General features: G+C 52.9%; 2 protein-coding genes across 2 annotated transcripts in view; one reads left to right on the top strand and one right to left on the bottom strand.

Moving 5' to 3' along the window:
* The window catches only part of GSK3A (glycogen synthase kinase 3 alpha), a gene marked incomplete at its 5' end in the record, with an annotated part of 20620 nt that extends 11242 nt beyond the window's left edge, over window positions 1-9378 (top strand). The window contains 11 exons of the mRNA XM_006761083.2: window positions 5-90; window positions 2017-2204; window positions 3585-3668; window positions 3833-3943; window positions 5917-6047; window positions 6141-6247; window positions 6951-7048; window positions 7125-7220; window positions 7635-7821; window positions 8167-8259; window positions 8987-9378. Of these exons, the coding sequence (XP_006761146.2) occupies window positions 5-90; window positions 2017-2204; window positions 3585-3668; window positions 3833-3943; window positions 5917-6047; window positions 6141-6247; window positions 6951-7048; window positions 7125-7220; window positions 7635-7821; window positions 8167-8259; window positions 8987-9060 (1255 nt within the window). The remainder of the gene's footprint in view (window positions 1-4; window positions 91-2016; window positions 2205-3584; window positions 3669-3832; window positions 3944-5916; window positions 6048-6140; window positions 6248-6950; window positions 7049-7124; window positions 7221-7634; window positions 7822-8166; window positions 8260-8986) is intronic.
* A 2564-nt stretch (window positions 9379-11942) lies between these two features.
* Window positions 11943-16503, bottom strand: ZNF526 (zinc finger protein 526). Its single transcript, XM_006761069.2, is given in 3 exon segments — window positions 11943-12691; window positions 12693-14433; window positions 16416-16503. Coding segments are annotated over 2 exon segments (1875 nt in total). The 5' UTR covers window positions 14417-14433; window positions 16416-16503; the 3' UTR covers window positions 11943-12540.
* Between the last annotated feature and the right edge of the window lie 1234 nt (window positions 16504-17737).

Here is a 17737-nt window from a genome sequence, read left to right on the forward strand (position 1 = left end):
GGGCTGGCCCAAGCAGCAGCAGCGGCGGAGGAGGCAGCGGCGTCCCCAGTGCGGGCACCAGCTTCCCGCCGCCCGGAGTGAAGCTGGGCCGTGAGTACTAGCGGCGTCCGTGGTGGGTGGAGATCAGTGTCCCTGAAGCCCCTCAGTCATTGATCAGGTTCTTCCATCTGCCCAGATAAGAGCGCGAGGTCACTGCCACCTAAAACTGGGATCTGAGCTCTCCCCCTCCAAGAGAAGAATTGAGGGGGTGACCATCACTTGGAGTTTAGGCTTAGAGTAACCCTCAAAGAAACTGGGGTCACAGGTTCCTGTTCTTCCAGTACCGAGGTCTTGGGTTCTTGAGGCTTAAAAACAGGGATCTGACGTTGCCATCCATTAGAGAACAGGATCAGGGGTCATCGTCGCTTACAAATGGGGCTCAAGGGTTATTGTTCCCAAAGAGAATAAATAGGAGGGGGCGGGGGTGGGCTCTGCATTTGCTTCCCTTTAGAAGATGGGAATTTGGAGTACATATTACTTAGAAGCAAGTACCTGTGTTTCCAAAGAACAGGGCTACAGCTTTCCAAACCTGGTACCCAGGTCGTCTTCCCCTTTAAAACACAGGGCCTGATATCATAACCTGCCCATAATATGTAGAACTTTACTCCCAATGGTGAAAATTCATAGTTGCTACCTCTTAGAAATAAGGCCAGATTGGGAGTCAGCATGCTCTTCAGACCTACTCATAGTTACTGTTTTTTCTTTTTTTTTTTTAAAATATATTTTATTGATTTTTTACAGAGAGGAAGGGAGAGAGATAGAGAGTTAGAAACATCGATGAGAGAGGAACATCGATCAGCTGCCTCCTGCACATCTCCCACTGGGGATGTGCCCGCAACCCAGGCACATGCCCCCGACCGGAATCGAACCTGGGACCCTTCAGTCCGCAAGCCGATGCTCTATCCACTGAGCCAAACTGGTTTCGGCATAGTTACTGTTTTTTCAAAAAACATGGCTTGGTGGGTCTCCTTTCACATAAATGGAAGGGGAGGGGGAGGATTATAGTTCCCATAGATATGGATTTGGGTTATACCCCTTTTATTATGAGGTGTGTTAGCGGCTCTGAAAAATAGCTATGTAGGATCACCTCTTCCAAAAGAAGGCGTGATCCTGGTCCCTCAACTGGATCCAGGTGTCAACTGGTCCCTCAAAATGGATTTGATTTATCAGTGACCCTTTTTCTTGGGGGAACCTTCCATCAGTTCCCTGAAGAAAAAGGGATCACTATCCCCAAAGAATGCCACCACAATTTGCTGCCATTCAGAGACTGGAACTGGGAATTTGTTTTCCTATGAAGCACTGAGGCTGGGCTAGCCCTCTGATAGTAGGGATCAGGTTCACTAGTCTCAATTTAGTGCTGATCTCTTAAGGACCACCCACATACAGGAAGGGGTCTGGGACTCTGGATCACACAGATGAGGTCAGGTCAGTGCCTTCTCTAACCTGAAAGCATTTGGGTAAGGGCACATTGTCCCCCAAAAGTGAGTCAGGGCGCCAGTACTCACGCCAGGAGGAGTCATTTATTTCTGTCACCAAAAACCAGTGGTGAAGTTTCCAGCTCCACCAGGGAGGACATAGAGGTCACCCTCCCCTGAGCTGCGAGGGAGGTTAGTGCTTTCCTAAAGTAGAAGTACCTCAGGGTTACCGCTCTCTTCAGTGGACGAGTTTAGGCCAGGCTTTCCCCAGTCGGGAGGGACCAGAGGGCAGTGAGCTTGGATGCATTCAGCATCTGGAAGTGTCAGTGTCTCTTGAGACCAAGAAGACCCAATGGTTTGCTGCTTAACTAGAAGTGGAACTTAGGGGTCAGCGAGAGTTTTAGATGTCGGTGTCTTCCATTGTGGGAGGAGGGACAAGGAAAAAGGGACAAAGAGGCCCCAGAGAGCTTCCTGTGGAGACTGTCCTCCCCTCCACAGCTCCAGGACAGGGAGTGGCCAGAGGGGAAGGGTCAGTGGATATTGTGTCTCCTTTGTTCCCCAGGTGACAGCGGGAAGGTGACCACAGTGGTAGCCACTCTAGGCCAAGGCCCGGAGCGCTCCCAGGAGGTGGCGTACACAGACATCAAAGTGATTGGCAATGGCTCATTTGGGGTTGTGTACCAGGCACGGCTGGCAGAGACCAGGGAACTGGTAGCCATCAAGAAGGTTCTCCAGGACAAGAGGTTCAAGGTACTTGGTGGGAATGGGGACAGGGAGGCTTAACTGGGCATGATTGGTGAGAGCTCCAGCACGAGCATTGGCCTTGGGTCCCCGAGGGGATGTGAGCATGGGCCAGAGGAGAAGGGGGAAGCAGGGAGTGAGTTGTGTGGAAGATGGGAATATGGGTTCCAGGAAAGCCCAGAGCTGACAGTTTATTGGGCTTCTTCTCTTTGTAAATGCTTTTGCAGGCAAGTTCTTGTTTAATAAAGGTTGTGTGGAGGTGTAAGTATTGTTATTCCCATTTTAAGTAAGCAGAAACTGGAAACAGACTCAGATAAGAGAATTGCCAGAGGTCAAGACTAGATTCTGATTCCCAAGCTGTCCATCTTAACTTAATCACTAAGTTAAGCTTCTGCTCAGAGCAGAGAGGAAGCAAAGGTCTTGTCTCACTCTGCCCTAGGTACTTGGCGAGTGCAGGGCAGAATTCAGCCTGCCCAGTGCTCACCGAACCACACGCCTTGGTTTGGGGCTCTGCCTTCCTGAAGAAGGGGTGTCCGTTCATCTAGTGCTGCCCTGTGAGCTAGTGGATACCCAGGGAATGAGAAGGAGCTGACGGAGTGGAAGTTGAGGGATAATTGGTTTGGAAGGATGGCATGTTGGAGGCTAGGCTAATCTGGAAATAGCCTACACTGGGAGGGAAACAGGTCAGGCCCTGGGTCCTAGCAGGTAGTAGTCTCAGGGGCAGGAGGAGCTCCAGGGTATTGGTCAGAATTTGATTAGTGTTGCCTCCCAGAAGTGAGAAGGATCTGAGGGTGGGGAGTTTTGAGGCCCCAGAGGGAAACAGAGAATAGGGAAGAATGCTGAGACCAGGCCTTCTGGGAAGAGGCTGAGGCTGGGTCCTTTTTGGGAAGATGAGAATTGGGAGCCTGGAGTCTGGAACACAGGATCCAAGCCAGGGCTCAAGGACCAAGACACAGCCAGGGAAACAATAGGGAGGAGTGGGGACTAGGGTGGACTGGATGGCCACTACTTGTCTGTTGTTGCTTGTGCCATGCAGGGCGGTGGACCTCATGCGGCCATCTCAAGAGAAGCTGCAAAACTGGATTTTGATTTTAAATCAAACATTTAAAAAAGCAATAAGTTGAACATTTAAAAAAAGTGGGCTGAAGAAAGCATATCTGTGATCTGGGTTTAGCCCAGAGACCTCCAGCTTGTTGTGTGAGGGGGATGGATTGCAGATAAGGAATTGGATAAGGAGTTAGGGGCTGCCCCAGGGGGGCCTGGGACAGGGAGTAGTAACCGCCTAGCTCTGTTGGCGGGAATGGGGGAGTAGGGCTGTGGTGAAGGGTGCTAGGGAGGGGAGGAAAGACAGCTGGTGGTTTTCTGAGGCTCTCTCCCTTTGCCTCTAAGAACCGAGAGCTGCAGATTATGCGGAAGCTGGACCACTGCAATATCGTGAGGCTGAGATACTTTTTCTACTCCAGTGGGGAGAAGGTGAGACCTCGGGGTAGGGGAGTCCTGCACTTTCACTCCACCTATTTTCCTGCCTGCCTTTCTCATGACTGCTAGTCCTTCCCCATTTTCCCTAAACCTTCCATCCCACTTCCTTGCAAGCTCTTTCTTCAGAATGCCTCACATCTCTCCTTTGCTCTCTGCAGAAAGACGAGCTTTACTTAAATCTGGTGCTGGAGTACGTGCCCGAGACAGTGTACCGGGTGGCCCGTCATTTCACCAAGGCCAAGTTGACCATCCCTATCATCTATGTCAAGGTGGGCAGGCAGACTTCTGGGGCCCAGGCCCAGGAAGCTAGTAGCTCCGAATCTTCCTACCTTCTGTGGGTTCTCTCGTTCTCCAAGTTTATGTTGGTCCTTGAAGGTCTTGTGTTCCCTGCCCTTGTTTCCATACCCCCAGAGATGCAGCTCGCTAAATACAGGGTAGCCCATCCTGAGGCCTGACTGAATCAGGGAGGCAGGCTGACTGGGGCTGGGGAGGCTGCAAGGTACCTGCTTGGGTCTATACTGGGAGCCCAGTGACAACAGTGGTATTGGAGGCAGTAGCTCAGAATCAGGTGATGGTGACAGAAAATACAGAGGGGGACGCACTGATGTCTGGGAGAGGAGTGGAAAGGACGCAGGGTTGGAGGGAGGTTAGTGTCCACAGAGCCAAGAGAGCAGGCACCTTCGTCCATTGTCTCTAGTTCATTCCCCAGTGCCTGGTGCTGAGTCCTGAGTGTTCCTATCCCTTTGTAGGAGTTTGAATGAATGAATGAGTGAGCCTAGTGATGATGTGGAGAACAAAGGCTGGGGCAGTGCTGCATTGGGAGGAGGTGGCTGGGTCCAAGTTTACTTGAGGTCGCTCGAGGGCTCATTTGTTCCTGGTGAGCCCTTGCAAGCTCTTAGGGGCTCTGCTAGTGGTTGGTGCTATGGGACCTCACTCCCGGGGCAGGGAGTTCTCCAGCGCGGTGACTGTCCTGTGGCTGCCTGTGTGTCAGGCCCTGCAGTGAACAATTTCAGAGGCCCGGTTGACTAAGACCCAGGCCTTGCCTTTGAAGCCTCTCAGTTTAGCAGGGTAGACACATGAGAACTATAAAACTACTAGCACTGCCTTCCTAGAAGGGGCACAGGGAATTCTGGAAACACAGAAGGCCCCCAGCCTCGCCTGCTTGGGGCGAGAAGGATCAAAGAAGGCTTGTGGGAGGAGACCAGGCACAGGGTGAGAAAGGGCAGCAGGAACAGAGGAGAAGGCCAGGAAGCAGGCCTAAGCGGTTATTACTTGCCAGGCCCTGTGAGGCAGTGATGAAAACACAAAGATCACTGCTCTCTTAGCACTTAGGTGCTAGTCCAGGGGTGGGCAAACTTTTTGACTGGAGGGCCACAATGGGTTCTTAAACTGGACAGGAGGGCCGGAACAAAAGCATGGATGGAGTGTTTGTGTGAACTAATATAAATTCAAAGTAAACATCATTACATAAAAGGGTACAGTCTTTTTTTTTTTTTTAGTTTTATTCATTTCAAATGGGCCGGATCCTGGGCTGTAGTTTGCCCACAGCTGTGCTAGTCAGTCAATGGGAGAATGGCAAGAACACCCAACTGGAGAGGGGCTGCTTGTGGGTGGTTTGACTGGTGCCGTGGTCGGCAAACGGCGGCTCTTTGGCCCCTTGAGCGTGGCTCTTCCACAAAATACTACGCGCGGGCGCCCATGTACAGTGCGATTGAAACTTCGTGGCCCATGCGCAGAAGTCGGTTTTCGGCCTGGGCGAGTCTATTTTGAAGAAGAACTGTTGATATTTGGCTCTGTTGACTAATGAGTTTGCCGACCACTGGACTGGTGGATAAAAAGCTGAGCCCTTCCTCCAGCCAGTGGATTTGGAGGAGCTGAGTGCCTGGCTCCCAGCCTCTAAAACAAGGTCTTCCTGATGTCTCTCTCTTATTCATTGGGCTTCTGCTGAGGTATGGGATTGAATCAGGAGTTCTCAGTGTGGACCAGAACCATCACTGGGAGCTGCTGCAGAAGCCCCATCCTGAACTTACTGAATCTGAAACTCTGGGAGTGGGGCCCAGAAGCCCCTATTTTTAACAAGGCCTCCAAGTGATTCTGTTGCACACTAAAATTTGAGAACCAAGGGGCCATGGAAGGATTTTCAAGTTGGAGCCAGGGCCTGGAATGGCTCTTCTGGCCAAGAGGGTGGAGCAGTGGCATGCTCTGGGGAGAGCCGGGCTGGAATTCTCCCTGTCTATCCCAGGTATACATGTACCAGCTCTTCCGGAGCTTGGCCTACATCCACTCCCAGGGCGTGTGTCACCGTGACATCAAACCCCAGAATCTGCTGGTGGACCCTGACACGGCTGTCCTCAAGCTCTGTGATTTTGGCAGGTAGGCCTGACCTGGGGCGTGTTGAGTGGCTGAAAGGGTGAGGAAGGGCCCCAACCTTCGCCTGTGTTTACTCTTGCTCACCTCTTCCCACAGTGCAAAGCAGCTGGTCCGGGGGGAGCCCAATGTCTCCTACATCTGTTCTCGCTACTATCGTGCCCCCGAGCTGATCTTTGGAGCCACTGATTATACCTCATCTATCGGTCAGACTTATGGGAGGCTGGGGGTGGGGATGGCAGTCATGGCAGTTTTTGAGTTCTGGGTGTATGTGTGTGCCAGGTTTGGAGATAAAAGCTTAATGTTTATTCTTTCATGCCGTCCTCACAAATTTAGGAGGGCGATGTTGTCTTACGCTCCTTTACAGATGAGCAGTCTCAGGCTTAGAGCGGTGAGGCCACCTGCCCGCAGTCACACTGCTAGGACTGGGCAAGGCTGGGCTTTGAAAGCTGACCCAACTCCAGAGTCCATACTGACACTGGAACCTCCTAGTTAGCCGTCTCTTCTCATCCAGGGGGAGGGGCTGATGGTGACTTTGGGGGAATCTGAGGTGGGCCATGAGGGTGTGACCTGCTCATAGGCCTCTGTGTTCCTCCCAATTGGTGGGGATGACATTGCCACCCTCCAGGCTTGAGGAGAGGGCATGAAGGGTTTGGAAGAGAACATTTCATCAGCCGGTGTGAGGAAACTGCCTGGTCCTTAGGTGTGAATTTGTCATAGGGCTCAAGGTACAGACCAGGAAGGGGAAGAGTACAGTACAGTCAGGCAGACCTGGAGGTCAAAGTCAAGACTCCAGGGTTCCTAAACTGTGTGATCTCGAGCAAGGTGGTTCCTCTCTAATCATAAGGGATGGAAGTGTTTGTGAGGGGTGGGCATGGTAACCCTGACCCTCTCCCATTCCCCCTTCAGATGTGTGGTCAGCTGGCTGCGTACTGGCCGAGCTCCTCCTGGGCCAGCCCATCTTCCCTGGGGACAGTGGGGTAGACCAGCTGGTGGAGATCATCAAGGTGAGGGCAGAGCCAGGTGGGCAGAGGTGGGGCTAAGTGATAGGGGTCTTGGCTCAGACCCCTCCTTTTCTTACAGGTGCTGGGAACACCAACCCGGGAGCAGATCCGAGAGATGAACCCCAACTACACGGAGTTCAAGTTCCCCCAGATTAAAGCTCACCCTTGGACAAAGGTAGGGCAGGGTTAGGGGCTCCGATAGCATGGCTGAGGTCCCCATAGGAGGCCAAGTGGTCTGGGGATGTGGCTACAAAGTCATGGCATTGGAGAGGGTCGGTGACTTTCATTAGATTTCAGTTGATGGAATTTCCAGTAATCTGAAAGTTGAGGACCCACAGTAGATTGAAGAGCCCTACTTTTCTAGTGGGGAAACAGACTTACAGCAAAGCCCATGCAGTCATGGTGGGCTGCTCACCTGATACAAACTGAGCTCCCCTCAGTGGCGGTGTCTTAGTTTCTTCATTTGGAAAGTAGGTTTGTGAGAGGTGGGCAGTCACATTTGCTGCAGGCATTGTGGCGGTGAGGTGCAGGAGCATGCAAGTATCCAGGGCCTCACTCTTGTGACTTCTGCCTCTCTTCTTCTCTCCAGGTGTTCAAATCTCGAACGCCACCTGAGGCCATAGCGCTCTGCTCTAGCCTGCTGGAGTACACACCGTCCTCGAGGCTCTCCCCACTGGAAGCCTGTGCCCACAGCTTCTTTGATGAACTGCGATGTCACGGAATCCAGCTCCCTAACAACCGCGCGCTTCCCCCCCTCTTCAATTTCAGTCCTGGTGGTGAGGGCACAGCCTGGGGTCTGGGGAACTGGAGAGGCAGCCAGTGATTGTGGAGAAGAGCTTGGTGTTGAAGACAGGAATGGGGAGTTGAGGGTGGGTGACAAGGAAGGTCTGGGGCTTGGGAGAGGCCCCCATGGTTCAAGGAAACCCAAACCTGATTCACCCATGCCCCATGATCTGTGCTAGGCTCTTTACAGTTTTTCCTATTAAGTACTCGATGGCTACATGTGTCTGCAAACACTGGCCTTGCCAAGAGCTGGGTCCCCATTCAGTGCCCTTTTCTAACTCCAATTGGGTCTGCAGATGTCCTGCCCTCTGACCAGGCATGTCCATTCCTGTCTCTAGAACTCTCCATCCAACCATCTCTCAACGCCATTCTTATCCCTCCTCACTTGAGGTCCCCGGCGGGCACTGCCACCCTCACCCCACCCTCACAAGGTAAGTCAGGGTAGAGCAGCATTTTTCAGCTGTGGGGAAAGGGGCTGTTTTCACAGCCTGTCAGTTTCCTGTAAAAATTACAGCTTGATGGTATAGAAAGCATATTTTACAACATGTGAATGGCCACTTGTGTTGGGTATTATTGCCTATGTTTGTGTTGAAATGCTAACTGGAAAACCAAAGACATATGTTTGGCCTATAAAAACAGTTGAATTTGTTGCGCACATTAAAAAATTGGGGCCCTGACTGGTTTGGCTCAGTGGATAGAGCATCAGCCTGCGGACTAAAGGGTCCCAGGTTCGATTCCGGCCAAGGGCATGTACCTTGGTTGTGGGCACATCCCCAGTAGGGGGTGTGCAGGAGGCAGCTGATCGATGTTTCTCTCTCATCGATGTTTCTAGCTCTCTATCCCTCTCCCTTCCTCTCTGGAAAAAAAAAAATCAATAAAATATATTAAAAAAAAAGTTTGGGCCATTTCATGTACAAGTCTGGTTTTCCTGTTTCTCCTGGGGAAGAAAGTCAGAGGGGATGGCAGTGGGCCTGCCTTTCCTCGGTCCTTTGGCATTTGAGTTTGCAACCATGGATCTAAAGTGACAGCTTTCACTTTCAAATGCAGCATCTTACATGGACTTCCTGCTTGTGGAGGTTTTTGGGGGTGGGGGGGGTGGGGAGGGAGAGGGGTGTTGAAAGGCAAAGGCTAACTGGTCTGCTTCTTTTTCCTCTTCAGGTTTAAGTGAGGCTCAGACCGGCTCAGAATGGCAGTCAGCCGAAGCCACAGCTCCCCTCACTAACTCCTCCTGAGGGCCCTGCCAACTACCCTTCCATCTGGGAGCCCCAGGTGGGGCTGGGAAAGGGGGGCCATAGCTCCTGCCCTGGCTGGGCCCCTAGACTAGAGGGCAGAGGTAAATGAGTCCCTGTTCCCTCTTCCTGTTCCTTCCTCACCAGCCTCACCCCTATGGTGGGCTTTTTAAGAGGATTTGGTTGTGGGGAGGGAAGAGAAGGAAGGATGGACGGGGTTGGGGGCATGTGGACCTCCTATCCCTTGTCCCCCTTCTCTCCCCCCAGACCGCCCTTCTCCAACCCACCCTCCCTTCCTGTGTCCCTTGTAAATAGAACCAGCCCAGCCCATCTCCTCTCCTCTTTCCTGGCCCCCCGGGTGTAAATAGATTGTTATAATTTTTTTCTTAAAGAAAACATCGATTCGCACCGTCCAACCTGGCTCCTCCCCCTCCTACCTTCTGTCTAGCTGTCTTTTTCCAGAGGTGAGGGAGGTGTCTGGTGGGCTGTCCTGGGACAGGAGTGGGCTGTATCTCAGGTGGGGGACAGGGTAGGGTGAACCCAAACTGGGCCATCTGAGGCCTGAATCTGGATCCTGGCTGAGGGGCCCAACCTTCCTGTGTGAGGATGAACTGGTCTGGTTTATATGCTGCAGAGGCCTGGGAGGAGCCTGCCCCCTGGTCTCAGGTCGAACCATTTGCTTCCACCCAGGGAGGGAGAGCTGGGATCAGGGAGGTCATGGCCACAGACTAAGTGGCAGGGTCAAGACTTTAACAAAGCTCTGTCTCAGCCCCTGCTGCTTCAGAGTCTGGAGGACACAAAACTTAGCCTGATGTAAACTTAAAAAAATTTTTTTGTTAATCTTCACCTGAGAATATTTTTCCATTTATTTTTAGAGAGTGGGAGGGAGGGGGAGAGAGAGAAACATTGATTGGTTGCCTCCCAAACATGTTCCAACTGGGGCTAGGGATCAAACCTGTGGTGCACAGGCTGATGCTCTAACCACTGATCCACACAGACCAGGGCCTGATGTAGACTCTTAGTGGGCATGCATGGGGGCAGAGGTGCTGTCCCCAAGCTTTCATTTCCAGGTCTCATACCTGTTGGGAAGTGACAGTCCTGGGGAAGGTTAAGGCAGAGAGCCTGGCCTTTATCCTCACTTAGAAAACATGCTGGGGCCAGACAGTAGGACCACGGGCAGAGGCTGCAGAGGAAGAAGGGAATATGGGGAGGAGCAACAGACATGTGCTCCACTGGTGAAGAGAGGTGTTCCAAAGGGAGTTCAAGGACGTCTGTAGTGTCTGCTAAAAAGTCCCAGAGGTGCCCGACTGGTGTGGCTCAGCAGTTGAGCATCGACCTATGAACCAGGAGATCACGGTTCGATTCCCAGTCAGGGCACATGCCTGGGTTGCGGGCTCGATCCCGTGCAGAGGGCAGCCGATCAATGATTCTCTCTCATCATTGATGTTTCTATCTCTCTCTCCCTCTCCCTTCCTCTCTGAAATTAATAAAAATATTATAAAAAAAATAAAAAGTCCCAGAGGCATCTGTATATTGCCCAATAAAACCCTGAGTCTCCCTGCTCAGAACCATTTAGGCATCACCTTTTTTGTATGATGCATACATAAAACATGTGGACCAGAGGAGAGGAGGAGGGCTGGCCTGGGTGAGGGGACCTGTGGTCGGGCTGCTGGGGACGCCTTCCCTTACATCTGGTCAGTCATGAGGTCACCGTCCCTCACCCTCCTCCTATCCCCATGGTCTGTGCCCAGCTCTGGCCTGTTCTCTCCCTCCTGGACCATCTTTAATCTTCCCCATAGCCCCACCCTGACCCCAAGGAGCCCACCCCTTCTTGCACTGCTCCAATTTAGCCCAGCTTCAAGGCCTTCCCAGGTCTAACCCTCCCAGACAACCCTGCTTCACTCTGCCCCATTCCCTGACCTGCCATGTAACATCTGTTTAGAGAGGGAAGAATTGTCACCTTAAGGAACCTTTGAAAAGGCTGGGGATCCCTTCCTGCTCCCAAGGCCTTTGATCTTTTGAAAGACCGCCCACCCCCAACTACTCTGTGACACTGGCTCATCTTTCCTCCAGTTATAATGAATCCTCCTCTGAGCCCCCAGCTCCTGCAAGGGTTTCAGGTCGCAATCACTCAATAGCACTAGTTATGGACATGGGCTGAAGGGCCCATCTAAGTGCACATCTCAGCAATGCCTTTGCCTAGCTGTGAGACCTTGGGCAAGTCTCTGCCCATTTTCTTTTTCTTTTTTCTATGTAGCACTTCACCAATTTGCATGTCATCCTTATGTAGGAGCCATGCTAATCTTCTCTGTATCATTCCAATTTTAGTGTATGTACTGTCGAAGTAAGCATTCTGCCCATTTTCTTATCTGTACAACAGGGATCATTCTGAGATCACCTCAGGCCTGTTGGGATCATAACACATGTATAGTGGTTACTGCAGTGCCTGCCACGGCTAGAAGACCAATGTTCGCTGTTACTGTGGCTGTGAATAACTGGATGGTCTCCAAGTATACTAAGAACTCACCCTCCATGCCATCTGCCTGGAATGTTCTCCTCTTATGCTAGCAGATTCCTACCTCCTTTAGAAGGTCTCTACTGATCTCCCACCGAGCTTTGTTCCCTGGTGGCAAGGGCTTTAAGAAGCTGGTCCATGTGCACAACCACCTGCGGACACACACGGGCGAGAGGCCCTTCCAGTGCCACTCCTGTGGCAAGACCCACTGTCCATGTGCACCCCCATCACAACCTTGAGGAACCTGGGGCTGAGCTCTGTCTGCCCCTGAGGGGCAGGGCAGAAGCGTGACTTCTCTTACCCCAAGCATCGCCCAGCACTCAGGGAGGACTTAGGACACTCAAGCTGATAAAGAATCAACGAGACACACTTAGAGAGCAAGGCCATCTGTACTTGTGCATGTTCCTAACACACTATAGGCCTCCTGGGCCAAGCCCCGTGTCTGACTCATTCCTGGGTCTCCAGCATCACTGTCTGCAGCTGAGCACTAGGGCACCTATAGGTTTCCTTCCATTGTTAAAGGTGAGATTAAGGAAGCCCAGAGAAGTCAGTACCTTCCTCCACCAGGCATGGCTGAGTGCTGGGTGCTGAAGTCCAGGGAAGCTTGGGCTGGGGGGACAGCAAAGTACCTAAAGATGTATGGGGCACATACCTGAGCACACGGCCAGGGCTCAGGAAAGGTTACCTGATGTTTCTGGGTAGCAGCGTGATGCAAAGAACCTTGGCAAACCCTGCTATGTGGGGTGACCTGGGACAGATCGTATCACATCTCAGAGCTTCAGTTTCCCCTCAGGCAGAGAAAGGTGACAAGAGAAACCTGGCAGGGCTGTTCTGAGGAGCCAGTGGGTAAGATGCCAGTAGATCCTGGAACCCACTGGGGTGGACTTGCCAGGGTGTGGTCCCCTTCCTCCCCAGAGGAGCCCACACTTGCTGCTGCAACCAAACTCTTATTGTTGCCCTTAGCTGTGTCACACGAAGGCCGTGTCCAACTGCAACAGCCCGCTCGCTTCACTGGCACCCAGTGCCGCCTGGCACAGCTGCAGTGTGTCCTCAAGTGCCAGCGGCTGGGATGTCTCGATAATGGCGATGGTCTCCCCGAGCTCAGTGCACATGATAGTCTGCTCCTGCCATGGCACGGAACCAGCGGCCACATGTCCCGCAGTAGTAGGGGCTCTTGTTGTAGAGACCAGTGATGGGGAGGCGGGGTGCTCGAGCGAAGGCCACTGGTCGCAGGTGCAGCCTCCGATGCTGCTGCAGGTTGGAGCTCTGTGTGAAGCGCTTACCACAGTCCAGGCATTGGTAGGGACGCACCCCTGTGTGGGTCAATTGGTGGCGGCTGAGATTGGCCAAAGAAGCAAAGGTCTTGCCACAGGAGTGGCACTGGAAGGGCCTCTCGCCCGTGTGTGTCCGCAGGTGGTTGTGCACATGGACCAGCTTCTTAAAGCCCTTGCCACAAACCCCGCAGCAGTGTCGTCGCTCAGGGGGCCCATGGACTGTTCGCCGGTGCCGAGAGAGGCGGGAGGCTGAGGCAAAGGACTTCGAGCACTGTGGGCAGGGCAGCTGGGCAGGCGGGGCAGGGGGCGGTGGCGGGGGCATGGGCTCAGCTGGAGTTAGGGAGGCTCCTGCTGTGAGAGGGGGCACTCCACTCTTGCCGGCGTGGGTGCGCCTGTGGTAGAGAAACTTGGTCATGTTGCTGAATGTTTTGCCACAGCGGCAGCGATGCAATGGGTTGGAGGTGTGGGCCCGCCGGTGGGCCACCAAAGTGAGTTCTGTGCTAAAGCCACGGCCACAGTCCACGCAGAGGTAGCGGGCTTCCCCTCGGTGCAGTCGGAGGTGTTGCTCCAATGAGGATGCTTTCTTGAAGACCTTGAAGCAGGTGGTACACTCGTGTGTGCCACCAACATGGGCACGTCCATGAGCCAGCAGCCGGTTTGCTGAGCTGAAGCTGCGTTGGCACTGGCTGCAGCGGAAGGGGTGGGTTGTTGATGCTGGGCCATGGGATGCCCGCGGGTGTCGTCGGCGTGCCCCTGCTGAGGTCCAGTGTTGGGAACAATCCCCACAGTTCTGGGTCTGGGGATCTGTGGACTTGTCGCTCTCTATAGCATTGTCACCAACCTCTGAGGCCAACGCCTCCTCCTCCTCCTCTGTCTCTTCATCTTCTTCATCCTCATCTTCCTCTAGCCCATTGCATTCCTCTTTCTCTAGGGAGTCAAAGTGGGTGCCTTGATGCTCCAAGAATTCCTCAGGGGTGGCACAGAGGGTACAGCATTCAGGACACTCATAGGGCTCCATCTTGACTCCAGGTGGAGCAGGAGATTGAGGTGGTGGTGCTGAGGGAGGGGGCGGGGGAGGCGGCAGCACTGGTGGCCTGGCTGCTGCAGTAGAAAGGTGCTGGGCCTTCCGATGAGCCACCCACAGCTCAGGCGAGGGGAACAGCTCCTGGCAGTCCCCACACTGGTATTGGATCTGGCTTGCAGATGCCTGCAGGTGGGAGTCCTGGTGGGCCAGGAGCTCACCACGGGAGAGGATGAGCTGGCTGCAGTCACCACACTGGAAAGGCCCATCCTCCGTACCTGGCACTAGCTCTGGCTCCAGGCCAGCGTCCTGGGTGGTCAGTGCCTCCTCCTCTGTGACAGTGGGCCCATGCTGATCCTGGTGTGAGATGACTTCCTCCAGTGTGTTGTAGAGGCTGCCACATTCGGAGCACATGAACTGGTGGTGCTGGAAAAAGAGGGATGAGGCAAGGGCCTCCTCAGGTTTCATATCAGTCACCTCTGTTGACATCTCCATTGCCCTTGGTGATATCTGTGTCAGCATCTCGGCCATCTCAGCCATCTCTGCCATTGTGGGGAAAGCAGTGCCTGGAAAAAGAAGGGAGGTGGTGAGACACCAGGAATCCAAGGGGAGGAGGGATGTCTTAGGAGTTCCTTTGTCCATCCTGTCACTCATTAGCCTCTGTCAGTCACCAAGTTTAGATGCAGTGTTTGTGCCTCAGTCTTTAATGAGCCTGTGCCTCTGAAGCTAACACATGTCCCATGGTGGCCAGGCATCTGCAGGAGAGACAGCCCTCCTCAGTCTGGCCTCTGATGCTGCCCTCCTTACCCAGAGGGCTAGTTGCACCCTTTCTGAGAACACATGTCTTTTGGGGTCTCTCGGCCTTTGCCTGTGCAGCACCTTTCCTCCTTCTACATGGAGACACAGAGATGCAGCAAAGAGATTAAGAGGTCAGGCCCTGGAACCACACTGCTCTTGGCTTGAATCTGAGCTCCACCACACACTTCCTCTCTCTGAGACTGTTTTCTCACTTGTGAAATGGGGCTAAAAGTAGTACTGACCACAAAGTCCCTGGTACTGGATAAAGGCTAGGCAGGACCACTTGTAGTTACCCAGAAATGTTTTTGGACCCTAGGTCTTTGATGCTGCTATTCCTTCTACCAAATAAGTTCTCTACTCTTCTAGTCTAGCGAACTCTTCCCCAGCATTTCTTTTGTGAAGCTTTTTCTGATGTCTACAGCCTGAGGCTGGTGGTCACTCCCCTCCTCAGAGTTCCTATGGTATCCCGTGCCACCTCTACTATAGCCATTATCATAAACTTGGGATGAAGTCTCTGTGTTCCTCACTGAGCTTGTCGGCAGGACAGCTCTGATTCATTATAGGGACTGTTGTCACCAACTAAAGTACTGACCAGGGACCGGGACTTTAACTATTAAGCTTTTAGCTATGTGCCCCATCCCCCCTTCTAAATGTGTGGGCTCAATTCATATCGGTCATTTCACATAGCAGAGGCCCAGGGTCCCTTCAGCAAATGACACCCCCCCACCCCCCACAAGTATACGAGCTAATTTTCCAAATTCAATTCCCACGTTCTCCATCTCTTCTTCAACACATGTGTTAACGCCAGAGGGCAGTTTACAGCCTGGCACATACATGTTACTCCTATTAAGTTCCCAGAGGGCAGGGATTTTAGTCGGTTCATCACTGAGATATTTCCAATGCCAGGAAGAATGCTTTGCACACCTTAGGCACTGAGGAGATATTTAGTGGATGACTAATCCTTCCAGGAAGTGAGGCCCTGAGTATTCAACTGTCTCAGTGCACATTCCACCTCCCCACCAGGCCAACTCTCCTAAGATGTGAACTCCCACAGAAACAGCCCAGCACAGGACCCTGCCTTCAGTTGGTGCCCAATAAATGCTCCTTGAGTAAATAATTCACAAAAGCCCAGGAGCTAAACTATCCTTAACTGCCTCACTAATTTTTGAGTTGCCAGGGCCTGAGAGTTTAATTTTTTTTTGTTTTACAGTCCTACTCTAAACAGAGAACTCCTCCAGGAGGAGGTCCAGTGCCTGGTGTGAAGTTTATGCAAAGCAGTACCCAGTAAAGATCTTTCTAGAAGGTAGCCTGAAAGACCTAACATCTGGATTTTCCTCGTTTACACTCCTCCCTTCCCAATCATGGATTGTAAACTACTGGGGGGAGGGATGGGGGAGTAGACCAGTAAGTCCTTCCAGGAAAGAACCCAGGGGCCTGGAGGCTCAACTTTCTCGCTGCACAGCTACACATCCCTCTTCTCTGACCAGACGTATCAACTCTGCAACCTAAGCGCTCCCGGCAAAGTGTCGGGGAACGGCGAGCTCCAGTGCAGGGTCCGGCACTCCACCGGCGCTCCATCAATGCTCCAGGGCACACAGGAAGGAGCACCGTCCTTCCACTTCGCGTCGCTCCCGCCATAGCGCAGGCCCCAAAGCTCTTCGACCTCCGGGGTCCCCTTCGTCTCCCTCCATCCTCTCCGTTGGCCCAGCGCTCTCTTCACCCGCCCGCCCCGCGGCGCGGTGACCCTCACCCGTCTCTCTCGCCTCCTGCAGCCCCCGCCGCTCTTGACACAGACCCTCGGCTCCCGGTGTGCGGCACCCCTCACCATCCACACCTCCCATTGGGCGGCGCCCTTACCCGTGGCGGCCAATCAGAACCGGCAGCGTAGGGCACGCGCCCTTGAGCCTGCGTGTTGAAGCACAGGCGGGGCTCGGTGAGTCTCCACGCACACACGACCGTGCCCTGTGGGCCGGTCTCCGGACTCGGAGGCGCGCCTGCGCAGTTCTCTCCGGGTGCGGCGTGGGTGCCAAGGCTGCTGTTGGAGACGGGTGCGCGCGATTGAAGTGAGGGCCCACGGAGGGGACTGGGCGGCCTCAGACCTTGACGGAGGTGTCACAGCTGAACAGACTGAGCGTCTCTGAGAACACAGCACTGGAGCCGGACGCGCTTGGAGTACTTCTCTCTGGGCCTCACTTTTACTCCCGTGTAAAAGGGCCTCGCGTCATAGCCAAGGTTACTGAGGGAACTGGATGAAATCACACACAGAAACTGGCCGGTGTGGCTTAATGGTTGAGCCCCGACCTACGAACGAAGAGGTCACAGTTCGATTCCCGGTCAGGGCACATGCCTGGGTTGCAGGCTCTCTCATCAATGTTTCTAACCTCTCCCTCTCCCTTCCTTTCTCAAATAATATATTTTGGCCCTGGCCGGGTAACTCGATTAGAGCATCGGCCTGATATGCCAAGGGTTTGATCCTCAGTAAGAAGCAACCAATGAAGCATAAATAAGTGAAACAACAAAATCGAGGTCTCTCTTTCATAAAAAAAAAAAAAAAAATAGTACTCATTTTGGTAGCACATACACCAAAATTGGAATGATACAGAGACTAGCATGGACCCTGCACAAGGATGACGCGCAAATTCATGAAGCATTCCATATTTTTAAGACATGGCCTTGTTTTCCTGGATTGATTAGATGACTCTATATGTTTTTGATAAAGCATAATTTTCATTTTATAAGCTTAAAAAAATAAATAAAAAATAAAATCCGCTCAGTACAGGGTCTGATACACCATGGCTGCTCACTATAACCCATTCAACATGGACATACTCCTTCCCAGTTTGTGTTCCCTTCCCTCCCACTCTTCAGTCGGTTTAATGATATCCACTTATCGGGCGCCAATGTGTGTCCGACCCAGGACGGGCTTCAACAGGTTACAACTGCCATCAGAAAGAGGAAGGGACTCTTCCGAGGTCTCTGCTGCAGCCCAAGCAAAACCAGTGCTGGCCGAGCCAGTGCCTGGCAGGACCTAGGTCTCCCACTTCCCCAGGGGAGATAATTATGGGGTGGGAA

This window comes from Myotis davidii, unplaced genomic scaffold (assembly GCF_000327345.1).
Source record: "Myotis davidii unplaced genomic scaffold, ASM32734v1 scaffold1577, whole genome shotgun sequence".
NCBI lineage: Eukaryota > Metazoa > Chordata > Mammalia > Chiroptera > Vespertilionidae > Myotis > Myotis davidii.